Below are 21573 nucleotides of genomic sequence, written 5' to 3'. Positions count from 1 at the left end.
GTTGTTTCAATTGTGTCCGACTCTGTGCGACCCCATGGACTGTAGCCCACCAGGCTCTTGTGTCCATGGGATTCTCCAGGCAAGAACACTGGAGTAGGTTGCCATGCCCTCCTCCAGGGGATGTTCCTGACTCAGGGATGGAACCCACATCTCATATCTCTTGCATTGACAGACAGGTTCTTTACCACTAGCGCCCCCTGGGAAGACCCCTTAAATGCATACTGTGTACTAAGCGAAAGAAGCCAATCTGAAAAGACCCCATACTGCATGATTCCAACTATATGACATTCTGGAAAAGGCAAAACTACAAAGATATAAAAACATCAGCATTTGCCGAGGAAGGGGAGAGGGGAGGGAGATAAACAAGCTGAGCACAGAGGCTTTTGAGGGCCAAAGTACTCTGTATGATAGTAGAATGATGGATACATGTCAAGGTATATTTACAACCACAGAATGGACAGTACCAAGCGTGAACTCAGAGGGTAAACTCTGGTGGTTATGATGAATCATAGGTTCAATCGTAGGTTTGTCCTTGGTAACTAACAAATGTAGCATCTGGCGGGGGATATTGATGGTGAGGGATGCTGATGGCATGGGAGGCTGTGTGTGGGTGGGGGCAGGGAGTACATGAGAACTCTGTACCTTCTCTCAATTTTGTAGTAAACCTAAACCTGTTGGAAAAAAATGTCTTTAAAAAAGTAAGATAAACAGGGTGAGTAGAAAAAGTAGTAGTATACTTAGGAGCTTCTGTCTCAAATTAAAATTTTTGAACCTCTAGTAATATCTGCCTTTTCTGTTCCCACAGTTTCACTCATATGTTGTTCATCAACCTTAACTCTTAACTCGGGGGTTTTGGCTCCCTGTTCGATCAAGTATTTCATTGAACTTAGCCAAAGCCAGACTCGGAGCAGCCTGGGGACAGTTCAGAGGCTCTCCTTCATCCCGGTGCACGGAGCGTCTCTGGATGGCTTAGGTTTTGTTTGCTTGCTTGCTTTTAGGGAAGGGAGGAGCTGTCCTGCCTCTCCTGATGGCGGTTAGGTTTACAACATCGTCTCCTTAGCCGACGCAGGAGCTGTGGTTCGGCCGTGGCTCGGAAGTGTAACCTCATAAATGTCCCATCACTGGAATCCAGTCTATTTCAGCATCCACAGGCCTAATTTCTGCTTGTAATCTGATTACGGGGTCTGAGCTCTTCCAGCCTGCAGTGTCTCGCTTTGCGTTTACTCTACTCTCAAGGACATCAGTGCCTGACTGCCTTGCGCTGTGAAAAGCTCAACCCAGTTTTGCTCAGACGGGCCGCAGGCCGTGGCTGCTTGAGAATTAGCTGTAGAGCAGGCTCTGTCCCCGAACTTGATGTGTGCAGCCATGTTCAGAAGTCCAGGGATTCCCAGCTACCTGGGCACTTTCAAGTTCTCTGAGAAACAAGGTAAGGAGAGAGAAATGGAAAATGTCCTCAAGTGTCTATTTAATAGAATCATGAATGTCTTGCATCTTCCATTTTACCTTGGATGCCCCGTTATACCGTTCTGTGGTTTTCTCAAAGGATGCTTTAAATATCTCATTGACTTTATAAATTAGCGTATCTGGGGATCGCTGAGAAAGGTGGCTTTTTTTCTGTTGTACGTTAAAGAAATTGCTAAACCACTAGAGCCTTTATGAAGGAAGCATTGCAGATTACATTGGAATGCTCAAACTTTGGATTAAGTTCTGGATGTGCTGTTCTTTAACTGAAATATTTTTCTAAACCAAATGTTATATCTACTAAATTTTTTCCAGTAGGCAGTGGTGTGTATTTGCCTTTTTATGAAATCTTCATGGGAGGCTGTGTGGAACAAAAATGTTGTCTTCTTAGTGGCTTCCTTTTGAGCCCCCAGGAAAAGATGTGCTTTCAATTTAACTACATAAGTGGCATCTCATATTAGGTTCACAGACTGCACTAAAAAGAAATCTGTAGGTTATCTTGAATATCATATTGGAAATTTGGCCATTGTCTGTGAAAGTATTTTCCAGTCCAAATGCACGATTGGGAAGAGATTTGAACAACTGAGGCATCAGATTTAGGAATTTGCTTCTGCAATATTTGATAGCTTTTTGAACCAAGTTCTCTTTTTCTAAGCACATAACAAGGTTATTTGTGTAATTAGCCAAAAAGCCTAGATGTTTAATTGGCATTATACCTTTGTATTGTGTTTCTCTAGTTGGTCCGAATTTCCAAATTCCAGGATTCAGAATGTATGTGATAGGTAATGACATGTCAGCAGCTGGTATATCTTGCACCTCCTTTTCCTCAAGCTTCTGCCTCTAAATATTAAGCAGTTAAAGGCTCTTCCATAGGGGAAGAAATTTCTGTAAGTGGTCTAATTGTGGTTTTCTGGGTGGACAAACAGTTGCTATGCCAAAAGCTGTAAAACAGATTACTTACCCAAAGCCGGTTATAAATTTGCCTGTGCCTGGTTTTCATTAACCAGTTCACTCGGATGTGTGTTTTTGCTGGATGTGATTGTTACCAGCTGTCTTTATGTAATATATGTCTTGTCTTCAAAAATAAATAAGTGGCAAATTTGAGGTGTCATTATCATTTAGATTTTAATAAAGGCAATAAAAACACAGCTGAAGTGTCCCTTCTACTGTTCATCAACCCCTCATGCATCCCAACTCCTGCTGTGCCTTCTTTAAAAACATCAAATATACCAGGCAGTGATGATTTTAAACCTTGCTGGTTACCTGGACCAAAATTGTTTATTTTTCCCCTTTTTTGCCCCTGAGGATAATAGCTATGTTTTTCAGTATTTAATTGCTTTGGAGTTATTCTTGTAACCATAGAGAATTTAAATGGTAGCATTGAACTATGTCAGAATTTTTTTTTAACCCATGAAGTATCTTGGCTACTATTAACCAATTCCTAAGTAAAATGCATGTGGTGGGGTTTGATGCTTAAAGGTGTCTGTATTTTCTGTATTTATATTTCTCGTTCACAGTTTCCTTTTTCTTACATGGTCTCAAAGGGAGCATGAAGAATTTTTTTTCCCATTGGAGTTTTGTTTTTTTAAGTTACTGTGTGGGTATTTCATTCTTACATTATTTCTTTCCCCTTAGATTTGAACAAGAAAAACTTAAGCCTCGTTGGATTCCCGTGTCAAAGAAAAGTTCCAAGGTAAAGAAGTCTTTGTTCAAGAAATCTTAAGTTTCGAAGATTTGTAGGAGCTTTAGAAATTATTCTCCTAAATTTCTAATCCTTGAGTTTTAAATGTTTTAAAACAAATATTTTCTCTCCAGAGTTTTACTTATTAAAACATGTGAAGCAGGCTGACTTAGCAGTGCACTCAGCCAGGAAAGATTCTTTTTGTATTGGCACTAGTGGTAAAGAATCTGCCTGCCAAAGTGGGAGACAGAAGAGGTATGGGTTCGATCCCTGGGTCAGTAAGATCCCCTGATGTGGGAAATGGCAACCCACTCCAGTATTCTTGCCTGGAGAATTCCATGGACAGAGGAGCCTGGCAGACTACAGTCCATAGGTCTGCAAAGAGCCAGACTGAACACACACTTGGGAACTATTTGCAAAATGGCCTATTGGTGTCTCTGTAATTGCAAACTTGTAAAGGGCTTTTCTTTACAAGTTCTTTTCTTTCTCATATCTGCCTCTAAGGATATGATACCCTTTTTGCCATCTATCCTTTGAGTAAGGGAGCTTTTGGCTTGTTGTTGTTGTTCTTTTTTTTTTTAAATTGAAGTATAGTTAATTTACAGTGTTGTACCAATCTCTGCTGTACAGCACAGTGAATCAGTTATCCACACGTATGCTTTTGGTTTTTTAAGAAAGGGTCTAGTCTTGTTCTTCCTCCCTCTGTCCCTTCCTTCTGACCTATTCTTCTCCCCTTACTTCTCTCCCTCCACCCATCCACCCACTCACCTGTCCAGGTAAGTTCAAGTTGCCTGGTCTCTTAACCTTTCTGCCCTTCCATTCCATTGGCTGCAGGATATTATGAGTACCTATTTGATGTACCTGATATGCTAAAACTCCATGGTACATACATCACTGAGGTGAGATAATAGAAAAGTTAAACTTTATGCCAATAAGGTAGCTATATTTCAGATGTAGCCTCATAGATGGCTGTCCCTAACAGGTTTTGAGATTTTCAAGTGGAGACACAAAATGATGGTCTCTGAACACACAGAGATGTGGATTTCAGTATCCATTTTATTACGCGGGAATAAAGGGATTCTTTACCACTAGTGGATTCTTTACCACCATCCGCAGGCGGATTCTTTACCACTAGTGCCAATACAAAAAGAATCTTTGCTGGCTGAGTGCACTGCTAAGTCAGCCTGCTTTTAATAAAGTTCCCCAACCCAGATCTACCCTTCATTCCACTTAGATGCTTTTGTTCCTAATGTATGGCATAAGACATTGTTTCTTTACTTTAAAAGTTTGCATCTCAAAACATTGGGATAAGCTGTTGTGTCACCAGTGCCTAGCCAAGCAAGCCTGGCTCTGCGTTTGAGAATGTTAGATTTGACCTTGTGAACACACTGATGGGGTAAACTCTGATGAATCTCATCCACATCTTATTAATAGTATAAGGTAAACTACAGCAGTGAGGAGGCATGGTCATTAGTAAGGCTGTCTTATTTGACTCATGAAACCTTACTCTTCTAGTACTTGATCCAATCTCCCTTATTTCTCATCTTTGCTTTCTTTTTAATAGAAGCTAAGGCTTGTGTCTTAATTTGTTCACTCTCATAGACTGAGTGGCTTATAAAATTTATTTTATAAGTGGCTAGAAATTATTTCTCACACCTGGGCTGGAAGTCTGAGGTCAGGGTGCACTGTTATGGGGTGATGACCCTCCTCCAGGTTGCCCACTGCCCTATGTCTTGCATCCTCTCTTGTTGGACTGGGCACCGATCTCATTCATGAGGGCTCCACTCTCATGACCGAATCACTTTCCAGAAGCCCCACCTCCTAATATCTTCACCCTTGGGGGTCAGGATTTCAACCTATGAATTCCGGGAAACACAAACATTCAGATCATGGCAACTTTGTTTCAAATACATCACTAGCAGGTTGGTTTAGCTATTGTCGACTTAATAGGTGACTAAGAGCAGGGACTCGATGGACATGAGTTTGGGTAAACTCCGGGAGTTGGTGATGGACAGGGAGGCCTGGCATGCTGCGATTCATGGAGTCGCAAAGAGTCGGACACAGCTGAGCAACTGAACTGAACGGTGGGGGGGGGGGGGGGGAAGAGGAGACAGACAAGCGCTGCTTTTTGAAGGGAAAGTATGAAGTATGAGCGCAGGTCAGTCAGTTTAGGGAGAGAGACTCAGAGGGACACAGCGGTTCCGAAACAGTGATGTTATTTCATGTGCACCTATTAAAACAGTGGCCCCCGGGCTCTGGTCCGAAATGTAAAATGGGCTGGAAATACGAGAACCTGCCTCCTTCAAAGAAATCTAGTTACCCAGACACCAGACATGGGAACGTGAGGTAACGGATTACATCTCCCTTATCTTTCGTTTTTTTTTTTTTTTTGGACTTGTGGGATCTTAGTTCCCTGACCAGGGATCAAACCCATGTCCCCTGCATTGGGAGCATGAAGTCTTAACCACTGGACCACCAGGGATGTTCCCTTCCATGTCTTGTAACTAAACTTCAGTAGAAGAGTTAAGTTGTCGGGAAGCTCTTCACTGTGTGGAACAGAATATTTATTAGGACATCCCATTTTTAAAAAAAGATAGAAGGTAATAACCACAGGATAGCCTGCTCTCACTTTAACAAAATGTCCTTTTATTGTCTTACTGGGCATTTAAGTAGGTTAATGGGACATGTTAAAAAAAATTATCATGGAAGCATGAAGGGCAATCTTTTCTTGGATCACTGAAGCAGAGGAAAGAGCTAGAAGTATGAAAGAATTAGTCATGAATAAGGGAGCTCCATTTCAGAGGAGACAAAAAACATACTAAAGGTGTTTGTTCATATTGTTGTTGTTGTTGAATTACTAAGTCATGTCCAACTCTTTGTGACCCCATGGACTATAGCTCTCCAGGCTCCTCTGTCCATGGAATTTCCCAGGCAAGAATACTGGTGTGGGTTGCCACTTCTCCAGGGGATCTTCCCCACCCAGGGATCAAACCCATGTCTCCTGCATTGACAAGCAGATTCTTTACAACTAAGCCACCAGGAAAGCACCATTTATTCATATTAGAAGCTATTAAAATTTTAATTCCCCAAAATGAAGACTGTTGCATATACTTTAGTTATATATGGAGAGACAGTTTCATGGTGAAATAGAGGATCCCACCTTTTACTGGAGCTGTGGCAACCCACCAAGGCCCAGAGAGGTGGTCTGGGCAGAGACCCCCTGACCCCCTTGTAGGTGATAATGAGGAGGGACGTAGTCCGGCATCCAGGGCTCGGGCTCCCCCAGCGATGCTGCTCTGGGTGCCTCTGATTCAGAGAATGGAAAGAGAGTGATGCTGGGGCTGTGGGGGAGGGCATTTGTAAGTGTTTAACCAGCCATTCCGAGAAGGCAATGGCACCCCACTGCAGTACTTTCGCCTGGTAGGCTGCAGTCCATGGGGTTGCTAGAGTCGGACACGACTGAGCGACTTCACTTTCACTTTTCACTTTCATGCATTGGAGAAGGAAATGGCAACCCGCTCCTGTGTTCTTGCCTGGAGAATCCCAGGGACGGGGAAGCCTGGTGGGCTGCTGCCTATGGGGTCGCACAGAGTCGGACACGACTGAAGCGACTTAGCAGCAACCAGCCATTAGATGAGCACATGAGTTACTCGTTCGTGAATGGTCCAGATCGCTTCACCAGTGTGTCCTGCCTGCATTTTCACTGTTGACTGGTGCCGCCAGGTGTCAGAAGTCCAGGATAGAGGTGTGACTTTTCTCAAAGTCTGGTTTCGCGTTGATTTGGGGAAACTTGCATCGGTCACAGCTCTTGTGACAGTCGTAAGTCAGAGTCCTTGGTTCCAGCCCATCTTCCTTATTCTTCCTATGGCTCATCTACTTCCTCATTGGTTAGTAGTCACTGGTTACTAGACATTGCTGGTTAGTAGTCATCTTTGGTTAGTAGTCATTGGTTAGCAGTCAGAGGTTAGTAGTTACTTGGAGGAAATTGGAGAGAGAAGTATTAACAGCAAGAAAGAAGTATAAAGGCGGCCATGTGGATTCCAGTAAGAAAATTTTACCTTGAAGATGGAGACCTGAAAAATAGACTACTTTATAAACATGCACACACACACATATTTTCACACATACGGGCAAGGTGGGCGAAGGTAATGAGGAGCGATGTTTTCCCAATTATACGTTATTTTAAAGAGAAGAGAAGGAGAGGAAGGAAGGGAGGAAGGGATGACGTTATTACATACACGCTCTTCTAATGAGTCTCAGTATTTGTCATGTTCTTTGCCCATCATATCCACAGTGTGTAAAGTGTATACATGAAATACTTCAGGAGACTTCCCTGGTGGTCTGGTGGTTTAGACTTCACCTTCTAGGGCAGGAGCTGTGGGTTCAATCCCTGGTTGGGTAGCTAAGATCCCACATGCTGTGGGGTCAAAAAAAAACAAAAACAAAACCATGAAACAGAAGCAGTGTTGTGGAGCTGCTTTAAATGAAAACCATTTAAAGATGGTCCACGTCAAAAAAATAAAATCTTTAAAAAAAATACTTCAGAGTAGTTGTCGTAAATATTTGAAATATTTTATTGGAGCCAATTCATTCACTGTACATTTATAGATTTTTAAAGTATTTTTTAAAATCAGCAAGTTAAAATGAGACATTTGTAATATGTTCCATAAATAGGAAAACAGGGTCACATGAGAGAATAAACGGAGGCACATAGTGTAGGTTTGGTGCCAGTAGGTGGGCACGGGGTCACAGGGTTCTTCCTTAAGGAAGTGACCTTCAACTGAGGCCCAGACCAGGAGCAAGACTAGCCAGGATGGAAGGAAGCTGGAGAAAGAGACTTGAGGAGGAAACAGTATTCACAGTCAGCCATGGGAAGAGGCAGGAGAGATTTCCCTAATGTGTTATGGTTTTCATGGTTTCTGACCACCCGTGAGAGGCTGTCCTGGCCCATCACTGCAGACACATCTGTAGTTTGTTTCAAGAAAGGAAATGCCTATGAAGCCAGGCATGTAGGGTGATGGATTATGAACCCCACTCTGTGCAAGTTCAGTGAAATGTTTAACAGGAGGGTAGTTTTTTAGTCTTCCTTAAGCAGCTTCATTGAGCTTTTTGATGAGCAGATAAAAGGGGGAAAATAGAAACACAGATGTTCAGTTTTGAAAATATGAGATAATATTTGTGCTCCAAGGTCAGTGGTCTGGGAGCTGAATACTTCAGGGTTTGCATCATTCCTTGTAATATAGAATTTTCTTCCTGAGATTTTTGTTTCCCAGAGAAATTACAGAACTTGTTGGAATGTTTCAAGTGGTTAAATAGTCAATTAAAATATTGATAGCATGTCACTCCTTAAGTAGAGTGCCATTCTGCAGTTGTTTAATGTTTTAAGTTTAGATTACATCATACTTCTGAAAAAACACTGAGAACTGTCACTGCGTTACAATTCACTGTTGAGAAGTCAGTGCTTATTCCAAGTTTTTGACCTGAGCAGGGGGTGTCTTAGGGTTTTCAAGCCACCTGAAGTGTGGTTTTCAAAGCCTACTTATTCGCAAGACTTTTTATTAACTGATATGAATACATGGCACTGCTGTTTATGAGTATAAGCATTCCACATTTATAAGCAGTAGCTAAGGGTTTTTGATGAGCTTGGTTCTAGGAAGATGGGATGGCAGTATTTTGGAGTATACAGACAATCCTTGAAATTTAATTTGTATCTAGGATATAAGTGATTGGTACGCCCCCTTCATAGCACCCACAGCACTTCCTCAGTCTCCCCTTGGGCCTCTGTGGACACACCTCTGCAAGGCGGAGCCACAGACAGGGGACCATCCACGGGAAAGGTCAGCTTGGTGCTGGGTTTGTTTATGGGTTTATCACCGCCTCTCTGGAGGTGATCATGTTGGGGAAGATGAGTTTCCTGTTTCCCTAGGTTTGTTCTCTTCCTTTGAGGCAGCAGCTCTGGTCTTGCCCACTCCAGGAGCATTCCCCTGGAGGCCTTGAACTTGTGGGCTCCAAGTCTTGGGCCAGGTGCGCACGCACAGTGTCAGAGCAGAAGCTAGATTTGCACCTTGCGTACTGTTCTTGCTGCACGTGTGTCCTGGAACAAAGCGTTGGGCAGTTTCCTGATCTGTAAGATGAAGACAACAGTGGTCCCAGGAGTGTGTTTGCACGCACACACACACACACACACACACACACACACCCTTGGTGAGTGTGCCCATGTGTCTTCCTTCCAACTTAGAGATTGCTGAGTCCTGTGGGAGCTTGAAGAGCAGCAGTGGGGCCAGTATTTATGCCACCAGCAGGTACTGAGAAACAGGTGCTTTGGGAGGCTGGGAAGGGTGGGCAGAGCAAGGAGCTGGTTGGTAAGCCTGTACCGAGACAGCGCACAGGATCTTAATTTTCCAACCAGGGATTGAACCCTCACCCCCTGCATTGGAAAGGCAGTCTTAACCACTGGGCCACCAGGAAGTCCCATTTCTTTTTTTTACCCCTGGACAAAGTTTCATGAACCTTTCACAGCTCTTCTCCATGCTTTGATTTTTGTTTGATTGAAGATGTTTGTTACTTTAGTTTCAACAGCAGACGAGAGTGCGTAGAGCACCTACACAAGTCACTGATTTTCTGAGGAAGACTAGCACAGAGAAGTTGAGTGATTCGTTCAAGTTTGCACAGCTGCTGGTGGCCCTTGAAGAGGTTGTCAGTCTGAACAGAGGCATCCATCTCCTAGTGCAGTGATGTTTTTAGCCACCAGAGCCCACACATACCCTCACATCCCTCCCACCCCCTGCCGCCTATGCTGATGTAATTATTTAGTTGCACCCCAAAATCATATTAATATAACCATGAATAATTGAAAAAAAGCTTTACTTGTAATCTATACACACATGTTTAACTATGTACAACAGTACCATAATTTTTATGTTCTGTGATATCTCAGTTCATATCAGATACCTGGGTTTAAAAGGACTTTAAACATTTTCTGAATGGAATCATTTTTAGCTTTCAGAAAGAGTTCTTGCTTGAAGACAAAGAACAGCTTGCTAACCACAAAAGAAGGATCGATGCTCAGCTTTTAGCTGCCCTTCCTAAAGGTAAGACTTCTATCTGGGGCGTGTAAATGTATTATCTGATTTTCTTGGAGAACTCTTTCCCTAATCCCCAGCTCAGTTCTCCTCGGTGCCCCTTTCTGCCTCATCAAGAAAGCCACCTTAATTAAATAACCTCTTTTGTCACATTTTTATTTTTTTAATTATTCTTTATTGGTGTATTGTGGTTTTACAATGTTGCGTTAGTTTCTACTGTACAGCAAAGTGAATCAGCTATACATAGATCCACTCTCTTTTGGATTTCCTTCCCATTTAGGTCATCACAGAGCACTGAGTAGAGTCCCTTGTGCTATACCGTAGGTTCTTACTAGTTAGGAATCAGTCCTGAGTATTCATTGGAAGGACTGGTGCTAAAGCTGAAACTCCAATACTTTGGCCATCTGATGCGAAGAACTGACTCATTGGAAAAGACCCTGATGCTGGGAAAGATTGAAAGCAGGAGGAGAAGGAGACGACAGAGGATGAGATGGTTGGATGGCATCACCAACTCAATGGACATGAGTTTGAGTGAACTCTGGGAGTTGGTGATGGACAGGGAGGCCTGGCGTGCTGCAGTCCATGGGGTCGCAGAGTCAGACATGACTGAGCAACTGAACTGACTGAACTGAGTGTATATATGTCAGTCCCAATCCCCCAATTCATCCCACTCCACCTTTCTGCCCGTGGTGTCCATATACTTGTTCTCTACACCCGTGTCTCTTATTTCTGCTTTGCAGGGAAAATCATCTACACCATTTTTTCTAGATTCCACATATATGTATTAATATTCAATATTTCTTTTTCTCTTTTTGACTTTGTCTCTAGGTCCATCCACATCTCTACAAATGATCCAATTTCATTTCTTTTTATGGCTGAGTAATAGTCCGTAGTATATAAGAACCACATCTTTATCCATTCCTCTGTAGATGGACTTCACCGTACCATGAGTCCCTTCCTTTCATTTTAGGCATCCTCAAGTTTTTGCTGGAAGCTGGCATAGCAGATAAGAGAGCAGTCCTAGAATCAGCCTCACCTCATCTCTCTCCTACTTTTCACCTTCTCCAGGGGTGATGAGCTCTGCTTACTTGCCCGTTTCTTTTCTGTCCACCCCCTCCCACTGCTTCCAGCCCCCTGAGGCTTTCCAGTGCTAGGATATCTTTCAGCTCCCGACTGGGCAACACACTGAGCAAGCAGTGCAAAGTGCACCTTAAACATCTCTCTTCTTATCCGAGTAGACACTCACATCTGGTGAGTTCACACTTTCACTGGTTGAGATGTACATGCAGTCAAATATTTGCATCAGCTGCCAGCCCTCTACGTCTAGTATTGCGCATGAAATAATACGAGCATTGCCTGATATTTGTTTCTACCAACTGTAACACTAACTCAGGGGAGTACCAACTCACAAACTGTTTATCCCAAATGAGCTGTGTAAACCTTGCTTCAGAATAAACAGCTTTTCCGGCAATCCCACTCCTGGGCATATACCCAAAAAAGATATAATTCTCTAATTTGAAAAGATACATGGCACACCGACATTCAAAGTTGCACTATTTACAACAGCCAAGACATGGCAGCAGTCTAAATGTCCATCAGCAGAGGAATGGATTAAAAAAAGAGTCAGAGAAAGACAAACGCCATGTATCACTCACACATGGAATCTGAAAAAATGATACAAATGAACTTACAAAACAGAAGCAGACTCACAGACCTAGAAAACAAACTTATGGTAATCAAAGAGAAAGCTGGGGAGGGATAAATTAGGAGTTGGGGATTCATTAATAATTAATTATAATTCTATTATAAGATTTTATACTGTATATAAAAGTGACAAACAACAAGGACCTACTGTTTAACATAGAAAACTATATTCAGTATCTCATAATAACCTATAATAGAAAAGAATCTGAGAATGTATATATGTATGTATATGTGTGTGTGTCTGTGTATATATACACACACACATATAAAACTGAATCATTTTGCTACATTCCTGAAATATTGGAAATCAACTATATTTCAATAAAAATAAATTAAAAAAAGAAACAGTTCTGGTGGAAGATCAAGGGTTTTCTTCTGTCCTGAAAAAAAAAAAAAACATAAAAACTGAAAATAGCAGCAGTAAATCATGAGATCAAGCCCAGACGAAATTAGACCAGAAAAAATATTCTCTTAACAGAAACAAAATCAATTTTAAAAGTCCCACTGACAAATTTACGTGCATCCTGGGGAACTGAGCCAGTCGTACTCCTGGACACAGGTTGATGAGGATGGATGCTTGAAGAAGGACCCCAGGGTTTTGGCCTGGTGGTGACAACTTCAAGAAGGGACATTTTCCAGTTTTTAAGTGTTTAACAAAACTGTCCACTGAAACAGAGTCTTGTTCTGTTTTGCTCCAGAGGTCCAAAATAAGAAGAATGTGTAGAATTATAAGAAGGCAGGAGAGATTTCATAGGAGGAAGAAAATTCTGGTCGTTCATGGCACCTGGAAGTGAAAGGCACTGCATTGTGATCTCATTAACTGGGGAGGACACCTATGTGCGGGGTTCCCACCTGGAGCCCCAGGTGTGAAATGGAAAAGTCCTTCCAATTTGTAAGACTCTTTCAGAAGACAAACTCAATTTAACCTGAGTGACACTGAAAGTGTTAGCCGCTCAGGAGTGTCCAACTCTGCGACCCCATGGACTATAGCTCACCAGGCTCCTCTGTCCATGGGATTCTCCAGGCAAGAATACTGGAGTGGGTAGTAGCTATCCCCTTCTCCAAGGCATCTTCCTGACCCAGGGATCAAACCCAAGTCTTCTGCATTGTAGGCTGATTCTTTATCATCTGAGCCACCAGGGAAGCCCAAGCCAAATGTAAAAATCTATGAAGGTGATCAAAATAAAGAGCAAGAATGAACAAACTGATATTAGCAGCGGTTTAGATTTGACTGATTATGGAAAGTTACATACTAAAGTTTTCCTCTTCTCTTTGTCCCCCCTTTCCTTCTCTTAGTGAATAATAAATAATAAGATCGGAAAAATTAAGAACAATGTGAGATGCTAGATTCCTCAAAGCTCAATGAGCTCTGCATATAACAATTTTAAAATGTATAAACTTATTAACCAGTTTTATTAGACATTATCATAATTGGTCATTAAAAACCATGATTTTCCCTAATCAAAGATGATTATGTACTCACCAGATTTATGTTTCTAAATTAATGAGGTTTTTCAAACATGCTTCTTAAGCATTAGGGTCCCTCCTCCCCTGAATTTCATCTTAATTCCCATAGATTTATTTCATAGTCTTTACTCTTTGTGAATTTGGGCAGACACATTTGGAAAGACCTCCAGTATTACCTGAGGTCTTTTTATTTCTCCACCTTAACAGGTGTATTCAGTATTCTGTCAGTTCTTGGTAATAACAGGTTAAAAATAGGAATTGATTATGAGTTTTAATGTCATGGAGTTTCATGTTGGTTTATAAGTTTACAGAAGCTTCTTCCTGTTCATTTAGTGATGGGATTTATGCTTCTGTGAAATTGAGCTTTTAAATGATCTTTGATTTTTCTCTAAGGAACTTCCTTTACCCATGTATCATGAACAAGTAATCAAGGGATTAAAACCCTTTACCAGTGTAAAGCTTATCCTATTAAAATAGATTTTCCATTTAGGAGTTATGAAATGGACAAAATATATGATTCTATTTTTTTTAACAGCTTCAACGAGATATAATCCGTATACTATACAATTATCCATTTTAAGTAGACAGTTTGGTGGCTTTTGGTAGCTTCACAGAGTCGTGCATTGATCAGCAGAGTCAATTTTAGAACATTTTCATTATCCCCCCAAAAACCCTTCTGATAACCATCACACCTCCCCCTCTTTCCTCTAGGTTTGTAATGATTTTATTTTATAAGCTGCTGGTCTTTGTATTAGTGGCTGCCATCCAAGTGTAAAAGTTAAAGTGGATTACTCCTGGGGAAGAAAAGATCAGCATTCAGAATATTCTGGACCTGGCCCATGGTATCAAATGCAGGCAAGGGGAGAGCTGTTCTTGGCAGTCCCCCCACTACTTATATTTCTTTGGAAGATTCTACTGTATTCAGACTTGGGGGACTGAAATCAACAATAACTTTACCAGAAAGCCTGTTCTCAGAGCTAATTGAAGAAACCATGCTTCCCAAGAAAAGCACCTAATAGACCAAATTATCCTGCATATTGCTATTATACGTTATTACAAAGTATATGAGGCAATTAAATAGTTTTATAAAGTATTATAGCCCCTGATGTCAAATCCTCTTAAATTGCCTTACTTGGAAAATGACCAATGCAATCCCGTCAGAAGTTGCTGAAGAAATAGAGTCATAGAATCCATATTTCTTAGACAAGGACAGCAGACTAAAATCACAGGGACTTTAGCAAGGGATAATTTAGTGTACATACAAGTCTCAGTGCACTTGAAAATTTATTGCAACATAAGTTAGACCAGCTGTGCTAGTTTCTATCTGGATTTATGATGACGAATATTGCTATTTTCTGAACCATGTATTAGTTATATACATATGACACAGCATACCGTCAATTGAATTATGGCATTTGCATCAAATTTTTCAAAATCCCTTGTTTTTAGGAAAGAGACACTGAAGGATTTAGAGTTAAAAGGAGCATCAGGCTGCAACTTACTCTTAAATGGTTCAGAAAAATTAATATGTGAATATGAGAATGTGTGTGCCTTCGTGCTCACCGTGCTCAGTTGCTCAGTCGTGTCTGACTCTTTGCAACCCCGTGGACTGTAGCCCACCAGGCTCCTCTGTTCATGGGATTTTCCAGGCAAGAAGACTGCAGTGGGTTGCCATGCCCTTCTCCAGGGGGTCTTCTCAACCCAGGGTTCCAACTCACCTCCTGCACTGGCGGGGCAGGTTTTTACCACCTGGGAAGCCCTATATCCGTGTGTATATACACATAAATATATGCATATTTTCATATATATTTACATGTAAATATACATATGGAGATAGAAAAGGGGGTAAAAATAAGTATAGTAACAAATGTTTACAAATGAAAAATGTCTTAATTTTTCTCTGAGACTGAAATATATAAAAATTTTGAAGGAACCCTTCTTTTGGGAGATCATAAATAATAATAAACTATGTTCAGGGCCGGCAGTCAGAAGATGGAGCAGTGATAGAGCAGTCTGTGGACTCTGTACAAAAGACATGAAGTGACCACGTGTTTCCACAGTAGGGGCGACTTCCATGCTTTCTTAGTACTAGCCTTTTATTTTTACAGTGCATTAGAATATACCTGACCAAAATTCAGTGGGGGTGGGGAGTACTACAAATGCTCATCTGAAGTTTTTCTCCTTTGGAATTGCATTAGCAATTCAAATAAACCATCATTCAATGCAACTAGAGATTCTCATACTAAGTGAAATAAGTCAGAAAGAGAAAGACAAATACCATATGATGCAACTTGTACGTGGAATCCTAAACGTGGCACAAGTGAGCTAACCTATGAAACAGAAACAGATTCACGAACATGGAAAACAGACTTCTGATTACCAAGGGGGAGGAGGTGAGGGGAGGGAAGGACTGGACTTTGGGGATTCAGTTCATTTCAGTCGCTGAGAGCGCAGTTCAGTTCGTGTCCGACTCTTTGCGACCCCATGAATCGCAGCATGCCAGGCCTCCCTGTTCATCACCATCTCCCGGAGTTCACTCAGACTGACGTCCATCGAGGCTGTGATGCCATCCAGCCATCTCATCCTCTATAGTCCCCTTCTCCTCCTGCCCCCAATCCCTCCCAGCATCAGAGTCTTTTCCAATGAGTCAACTCTTTGCACGAGGTGGCCAAAGTACTGGAGTTTCAGCTTTAGCATCATTCCTTCCAAAGAATACCCAGGGCTGATCTCCTTCAGAATGGACTGGTTGGATCTCTTTGCAGTCCAAGAGACTCTCAGGAGTCTTCTCCAACATGACAGTTCAAAAGCATCAATTCTTTGGCGCTCAGCCTTCTTCACAGTCCAACTCTCACATCCATACATGACCACTGGAAAAACCATAGCCTTAACTAGATGGACCTTAGTCGGCAAAGTAATGTCTCTGCTTTTGAATATACTATCTAGGTTGCTCATAACTTTTCTGCCAAGGAGTAAGCGTCTTTTAATTTCATGGCTGCAGTCACCATCTGCAGTGATTTTGGAGCCCCCCAAAATAAAGTCTGACACTGTTTCCACTGTTTCCCCATCTATTTCCCATGAAGTGATCTTCGTTTTCTGAATGTTGAGCTTTAAGCCAACTTTTTCGCTCTCCTCTTTCACCTTCATCAAGAGGCTTTTTAGCTCCTCTTCACTTTCTGCCATAAGGGTGGTGTCATCTGCATATCTGAGGTTATTGGGGATTAGCAGATGCAAACTGTTATATATAGGATGGAAAAACAACAAGGTCCTACTGAATAGCACAGGGGACTGTAATCAATATCCTGTGATAAACTATAATGGAAAAGGATATAAAAAAGAATATATGTATATGTTTGCTGTACAGCAGACATTAACACAGCCTCGTGAATCAACTATAGGTAAATAAAAAATTTTTTTAAACCAGCAAAATGAAACAAAATAACCAGAAACATACATAGCCAAATAAAAAGTCATTCTCGTTTACACAACCTGTTATCTGTGGAAGAGATATACTATAGTGATTATGTTACATGCGTGTCAACTCACCATGAGTTGACCTTTCTTTCCGGATTATGGGAAATAATGTCAAGATGGAGCATGTTGCTTATCTTTTTCACTGTACTGCTGGATTTTCTTTAAATGTTTTCAGGTGCACAAGTTCTATAGAAAATGTTCATGTTTTAATGAGATAAAAATGATTTTCAGTCGCAAATGAGGACCAGAAAAGTCAACTTGATTGTTCAGAGTAGACATCGTGTGCCTCTCCGAATGCATTGCATTCTTATTTTTTATGCTTGTTCTGGCTTACTTCATTCAGATGGTTTATAAACAGCAGAAGTTTATTGCTCACTGTTCTGGGGACTAGAAGTCCAAGATCAGGGCGACAGCATGGTCAGGTTCTGGTGAGTGCCCTCTTGCTAGTTGCAGGCTGCCAACTTCTCATGACATCCTCACGTGGTGGATGGGGCTCGGGAGCTCTGTGAAAAAGTGGTGAAAGTGTCAGTTGCTCAGTCGTGTCCAGCTCATTGCAACCCCATGGACTGTAGCCCACTAGGCTCCTCTGTCCATGGAATTCTCCAGGCAAGAATACTGGGGTGGGTCGCCATTTCCTTCTCCAAGGAATCTTCCCAACCCAGGGATTGAACCCAGGTCTCCTGCATCACAGGTAAACTCTTTACTATCTGATCACCAGGGAAACCCTTGGGAGCTCTGTGGGGCTTCTTTATTAAAGGGCCAGTCCCATTCATGAGCACGGGGCCTAATCCCTCCCTAAGGTCCCGCCTCCTAATATTATCACTTTGGGGGTTAGAATTTTAACATATGAATTTGTGAGGGGGATACACACATTTGGCTGCCCAGGTAGTTCAGTGGTAAAGAGTCCACCTGTCAAGGCAGGAGACCTGCGTTCCATCCGTGGGTTGGGAAGGTCCCCTGGAGAGGAAAATGGCAGCCCACTCCCGTATTCATGCCTGGGAAACCCCATGGACAGAGGAGCCTTACAGTCTATATAGTCTATGGGGTTGCAAAGAGTCAGACATGACTGAGCGTGCACACACACTTTCAGACTGTAATCTACCTGAAATATTTCAGGAGAAAGGCAGTATATTCTCCTGAAATAATTCAGGAGAAAAGGCAACATGTCGTTGTACCACTCAGGTTCTATTCGTATGCTCCATTTCTCAGTTATGGGTTTGGGGCACAGGTTTAAGACAAGCCTCCCAGAGTCCTTGGAATTTGGTGTCAACTGTTTCTGGAGCAGTTTTATGAAAAATAGAGTTCAGTTTTCCACTTCGGGTTTTAAATAATTCATTGATACTTATCCTTGAAAATATCTCCAGAACCTGTGCTACCAGCCATGAAAGTTTTATCACCACCATCTCGTGAGAGCTCATTTGTTAACTGGGAAGCAGTGATAAGCCACACTTCCTCCAAAGGCAGGAGGTACCATTGTCACTGGACCCTGGTCTTCTACTTGCGAGCATTTGCTCTTAGCTACTCCCGGGAAGGCCACTGGTGACAGAGATACCTGTGAAGCCAACTATCCTTGTTAAAATGTCAGTCCAACCCACTGTTAAGGTAGCTGTCATTTAAAAATAAATAAATAAAAACATGGCTGGTATCTCTGAACACAATCAAAGGACAGTTTAGAAGCCATGTGTGCACGCACATGTATGGTTTTGACTCCTTCCTAAACAGAACCACTTAGGGAATTTCCTGGCAGTCCTGTGATTAGGACTTCATGCTCTCAATGCTAAGGCCATAGGTTCAATCCCTGATCAGGGAACTAAAATCTTGCAAGCCACGAAATGTGGCCAAAAATAAAAATAGCCACTTAAAAAAATGGAAATTGAAGTTCCAATTTTCAAGTGGAAATTGAAGCAGTTGCAAATTAAATCCCAAGCATTTATATCCCATCGTTTGAGCTTCTGCTTTGACTCAGCCTTGCAGATGTTTCATGGGCCCTAGGCCTATTGCCACTCCTCTCTTCCTGGGACATCAGCAGGAAAAGCTCAGAGGAGCTCTTGTGAATTCACGGGATTGAGGAGGAAGCAAGAAAAATTTCTCTACCAAATTTGGCCATTTCCACAGAAACCTGTGGCCTCTCAATAAAAATATCCTTGTGGTCAGTGTTATCTGAGGCCCTCCCAAGATCAGCAAAACGTTCGTCTGATCATTCAGTGTTGCCCAGGGGAGTGAGGGTCATCACCTTTCTACCATCCACCTAAATTCCAGCAAGGAAACATGTTAACATTTCCTCCCAGTGAAAGCTTGGAAAGGGGAGGCACAGGAACCAGGTTAATCTAAACTGTATTGGAGAAGGTGTACCACATTACGAAACCTTAGAAACCCAAGCAGGAAGGAGGCTGCAAATCTTTACAGGTTCAGTGATGGGTGAGGCCAGACTGCTGTGAGCTCTTGAGTGGTATAACCTGCTGGTGGCACGTGGCGCTCATAGTCCTCCAGTCTCTGCTTTTGCAAATGTTTGAAGTTTTGCAGGATGGAGAGTTTAAAATACTATATAAAACTAAAAACCAGATAGTGAGCTTTCTGCTGACTAGAGAAAAACCTAAAGACAAACTGGTGAGGCCTCCCCTGGTTCTCCTGGGCGAAATAGAGCTCACTTCTTTTTTCCGTCTCTTGTTCTCACGGTGTTACTTCTTAGACCAACCTGTGACATGTACGTGTGAGTGTGTATCTGTGTCTATATTTGCGTGCATGCCTACTCATTTGGCGCCTACCTCCCCTGTTATTACACAGTCTGCAAGAACTCTGTCTGCTTTGTACATCACTGTTGCAAGGGAGCCATAAACGGAGTTCCAAAGATAGATGTTGTGTGAATGAGTGAATGAAATGAATGCATGACAGCTAACTACCGGATCATCTTTTTCTTCTTTTTTGTCTTCTTTTAGTTGCAGAATTAAGAAAAATCTTTGAACCAAAGAGGAAAGAATTTTTAGAAATGAAAAGGTAAGATGTTCATTGTACCTAATGAAGAAGGAGAAGAGTTTGCCTAGCAGTGACCAGTGTTCCCGGAGAACCAATGCCCCTGACTCACTCTGCCTCGGTTGGTGTCTCACACAGAAAAGAAAGAATTGCCCGGCGCTTAGAAGGAATTGAAACCGACACGCAGCCTATCCTCTTGCAGAGCTGCACGGGCTTGGTGACTCATCGCCTGCTGGAGGAGGACACGCCCAGATACATGCGTGCCACAGACCCGGCCAGCCCGCACATTGGTGAGCTTGTGGCCGGCAGGCCTCTCATCAACCCTTTTTTTTTTTTTTTAATTTTTTTAACTTTATTTATTTTTGGCTGTGCTGGGTCTATGTGGCTTCTCGGGTTCTCCCTAATTGTGGTGAGCGGGGGCCACTCTAGTTTCTGTGGGCAGGCTTCTCTTTGCAGTGGCTTCTGCTGCTGTGGAGCATAGGCTCAAGGCGTGCAGGCTCAATCGTTGTGGCACGTGGCCTTAGTTGCCCCACAGCATGTGGAATCTTGTGCCTGGACCAGGGATCGAACCCATGTCCCCTGTCTTGGCAGGCTGGTTCTCAACCACTGGACCACCAGGAATTCCCTATCATCAGTGTTTTCTATCCAGCACTCCTGGAAAAAGAGATGTTGCAACAAGTGAACTGTGCAGATTGTAATTTTTTTTAAGATATGTGTTTGTTAAAACCGGCAGCAACACGCACATCAGCTCCACCATGCCTCCCAGGTGTGGTCCCCTGGTGTCACAACAAGAAAGGACCCCACTGTTAAGTAATTGATGACCAATCATTTCTCCCCAACCCCAGCCTGGGCCCCACCAGGGGCAGGTTCTGGCTCTTTCTCTCCATCTCTTCAGGGCCCCAGCTGTCAGAGATCCTCAGGTTTGTTTGGGAAAAGGCTGAATAAGACAGCCATCTCTTATATATAATAGGTTTAAACAGAATGCCCTGATGCCCAGCACAGGGCCGAGCTGCTCGCGGGGAACTTGACAGGCAAAGCTGGACCTCAGATGCTTAGGGGTCTCACTCTGTGTTTATGCAACAAATATCCTCTTTAAATTATTTAAATAGGTGTAATTTTAAATGCATTGTATATTTATTTCTTGTTAAATAGCATGTCAAACATAACTTAGTTTTTCTGTGCTTTCTTGGATGTTGGTATGAGCATCAGATATCCCACGTGACCTTAGGAGAGAATGGCATATAACGGGGCTGCTCTTCCTGTCTGCATCCCAGGTTCTGCTGCCCTGTGCTACTGCTTTGAATAGCCAGCGTCTTCTAGTTTCTTCTTCAGAGGGAGTTGCTAGTTTCCCTTCATAATGTGATCAGTTTGCTTGTCTCTACAATTTCTGGTTTTCTATGGCCAGAAAACTAGAGAACTAAGGTTTTTTTTCTCATTACACACATGAAGAATCGAGAATACCCAGAGTACCAAAATAAATCCTATTGTATATAAAATGTATCATATGATCTTGTAAGCATCATGTTAGTCAGGAAGAATTATTTAACAAACTTGTCTTGGGAAAAATGGGATGGCAATGGGGAGAGACAATGTCCCATCCTCACTTCCTACTCAACACAAAAATAAGATTCAGTGACTCACATCATCAATTATAAGAGAATAATTAAGAATATGGAAACAAAAATGAATATTTAGGTCCAGTTGAATGGAAATGAACTTTCAAAACACAGAAACAGT

At 42.2% G+C, this 21573-nt stretch overlaps 1 protein-coding gene across 1 annotated transcript in view; it reads left to right on the top strand.

The window, feature by feature from the left end:
- Positions 1–3101: 3101 nt before the first annotated feature.
- SVIL (supervillin) overlaps positions 3102–21573 on the top strand; it is a 110762-nt gene continuing 92290 nt past the window's right edge. Inside the window, exons 1-4 of the mRNA XM_068987115.1 lie at positions 3102–3154; positions 10142–10233; positions 19803–19860; positions 19975–20126. Coding sequence (XP_068843216.1) covers positions 19853–19860; positions 19975–20126 — 160 coding nt within the window. The 5' untranslated portion in view covers positions 3102–3154; positions 10142–10233; positions 19803–19852. The remainder of the gene's footprint in view (positions 3155–10141; positions 10234–19802; positions 19861–19974; positions 20127–21573) is intronic.

This window comes from Capricornis sumatraensis, chromosome 15 (genome assembly GCF_032405125.1).
Source record: "Capricornis sumatraensis isolate serow.1 chromosome 15, serow.2, whole genome shotgun sequence".
In the NCBI taxonomy this organism is placed as follows: domain Eukaryota; kingdom Metazoa; phylum Chordata; class Mammalia; order Artiodactyla; family Bovidae; genus Capricornis; species Capricornis sumatraensis.
This window is presented reverse-complemented; position numbering and strand designations above follow the sequence as displayed.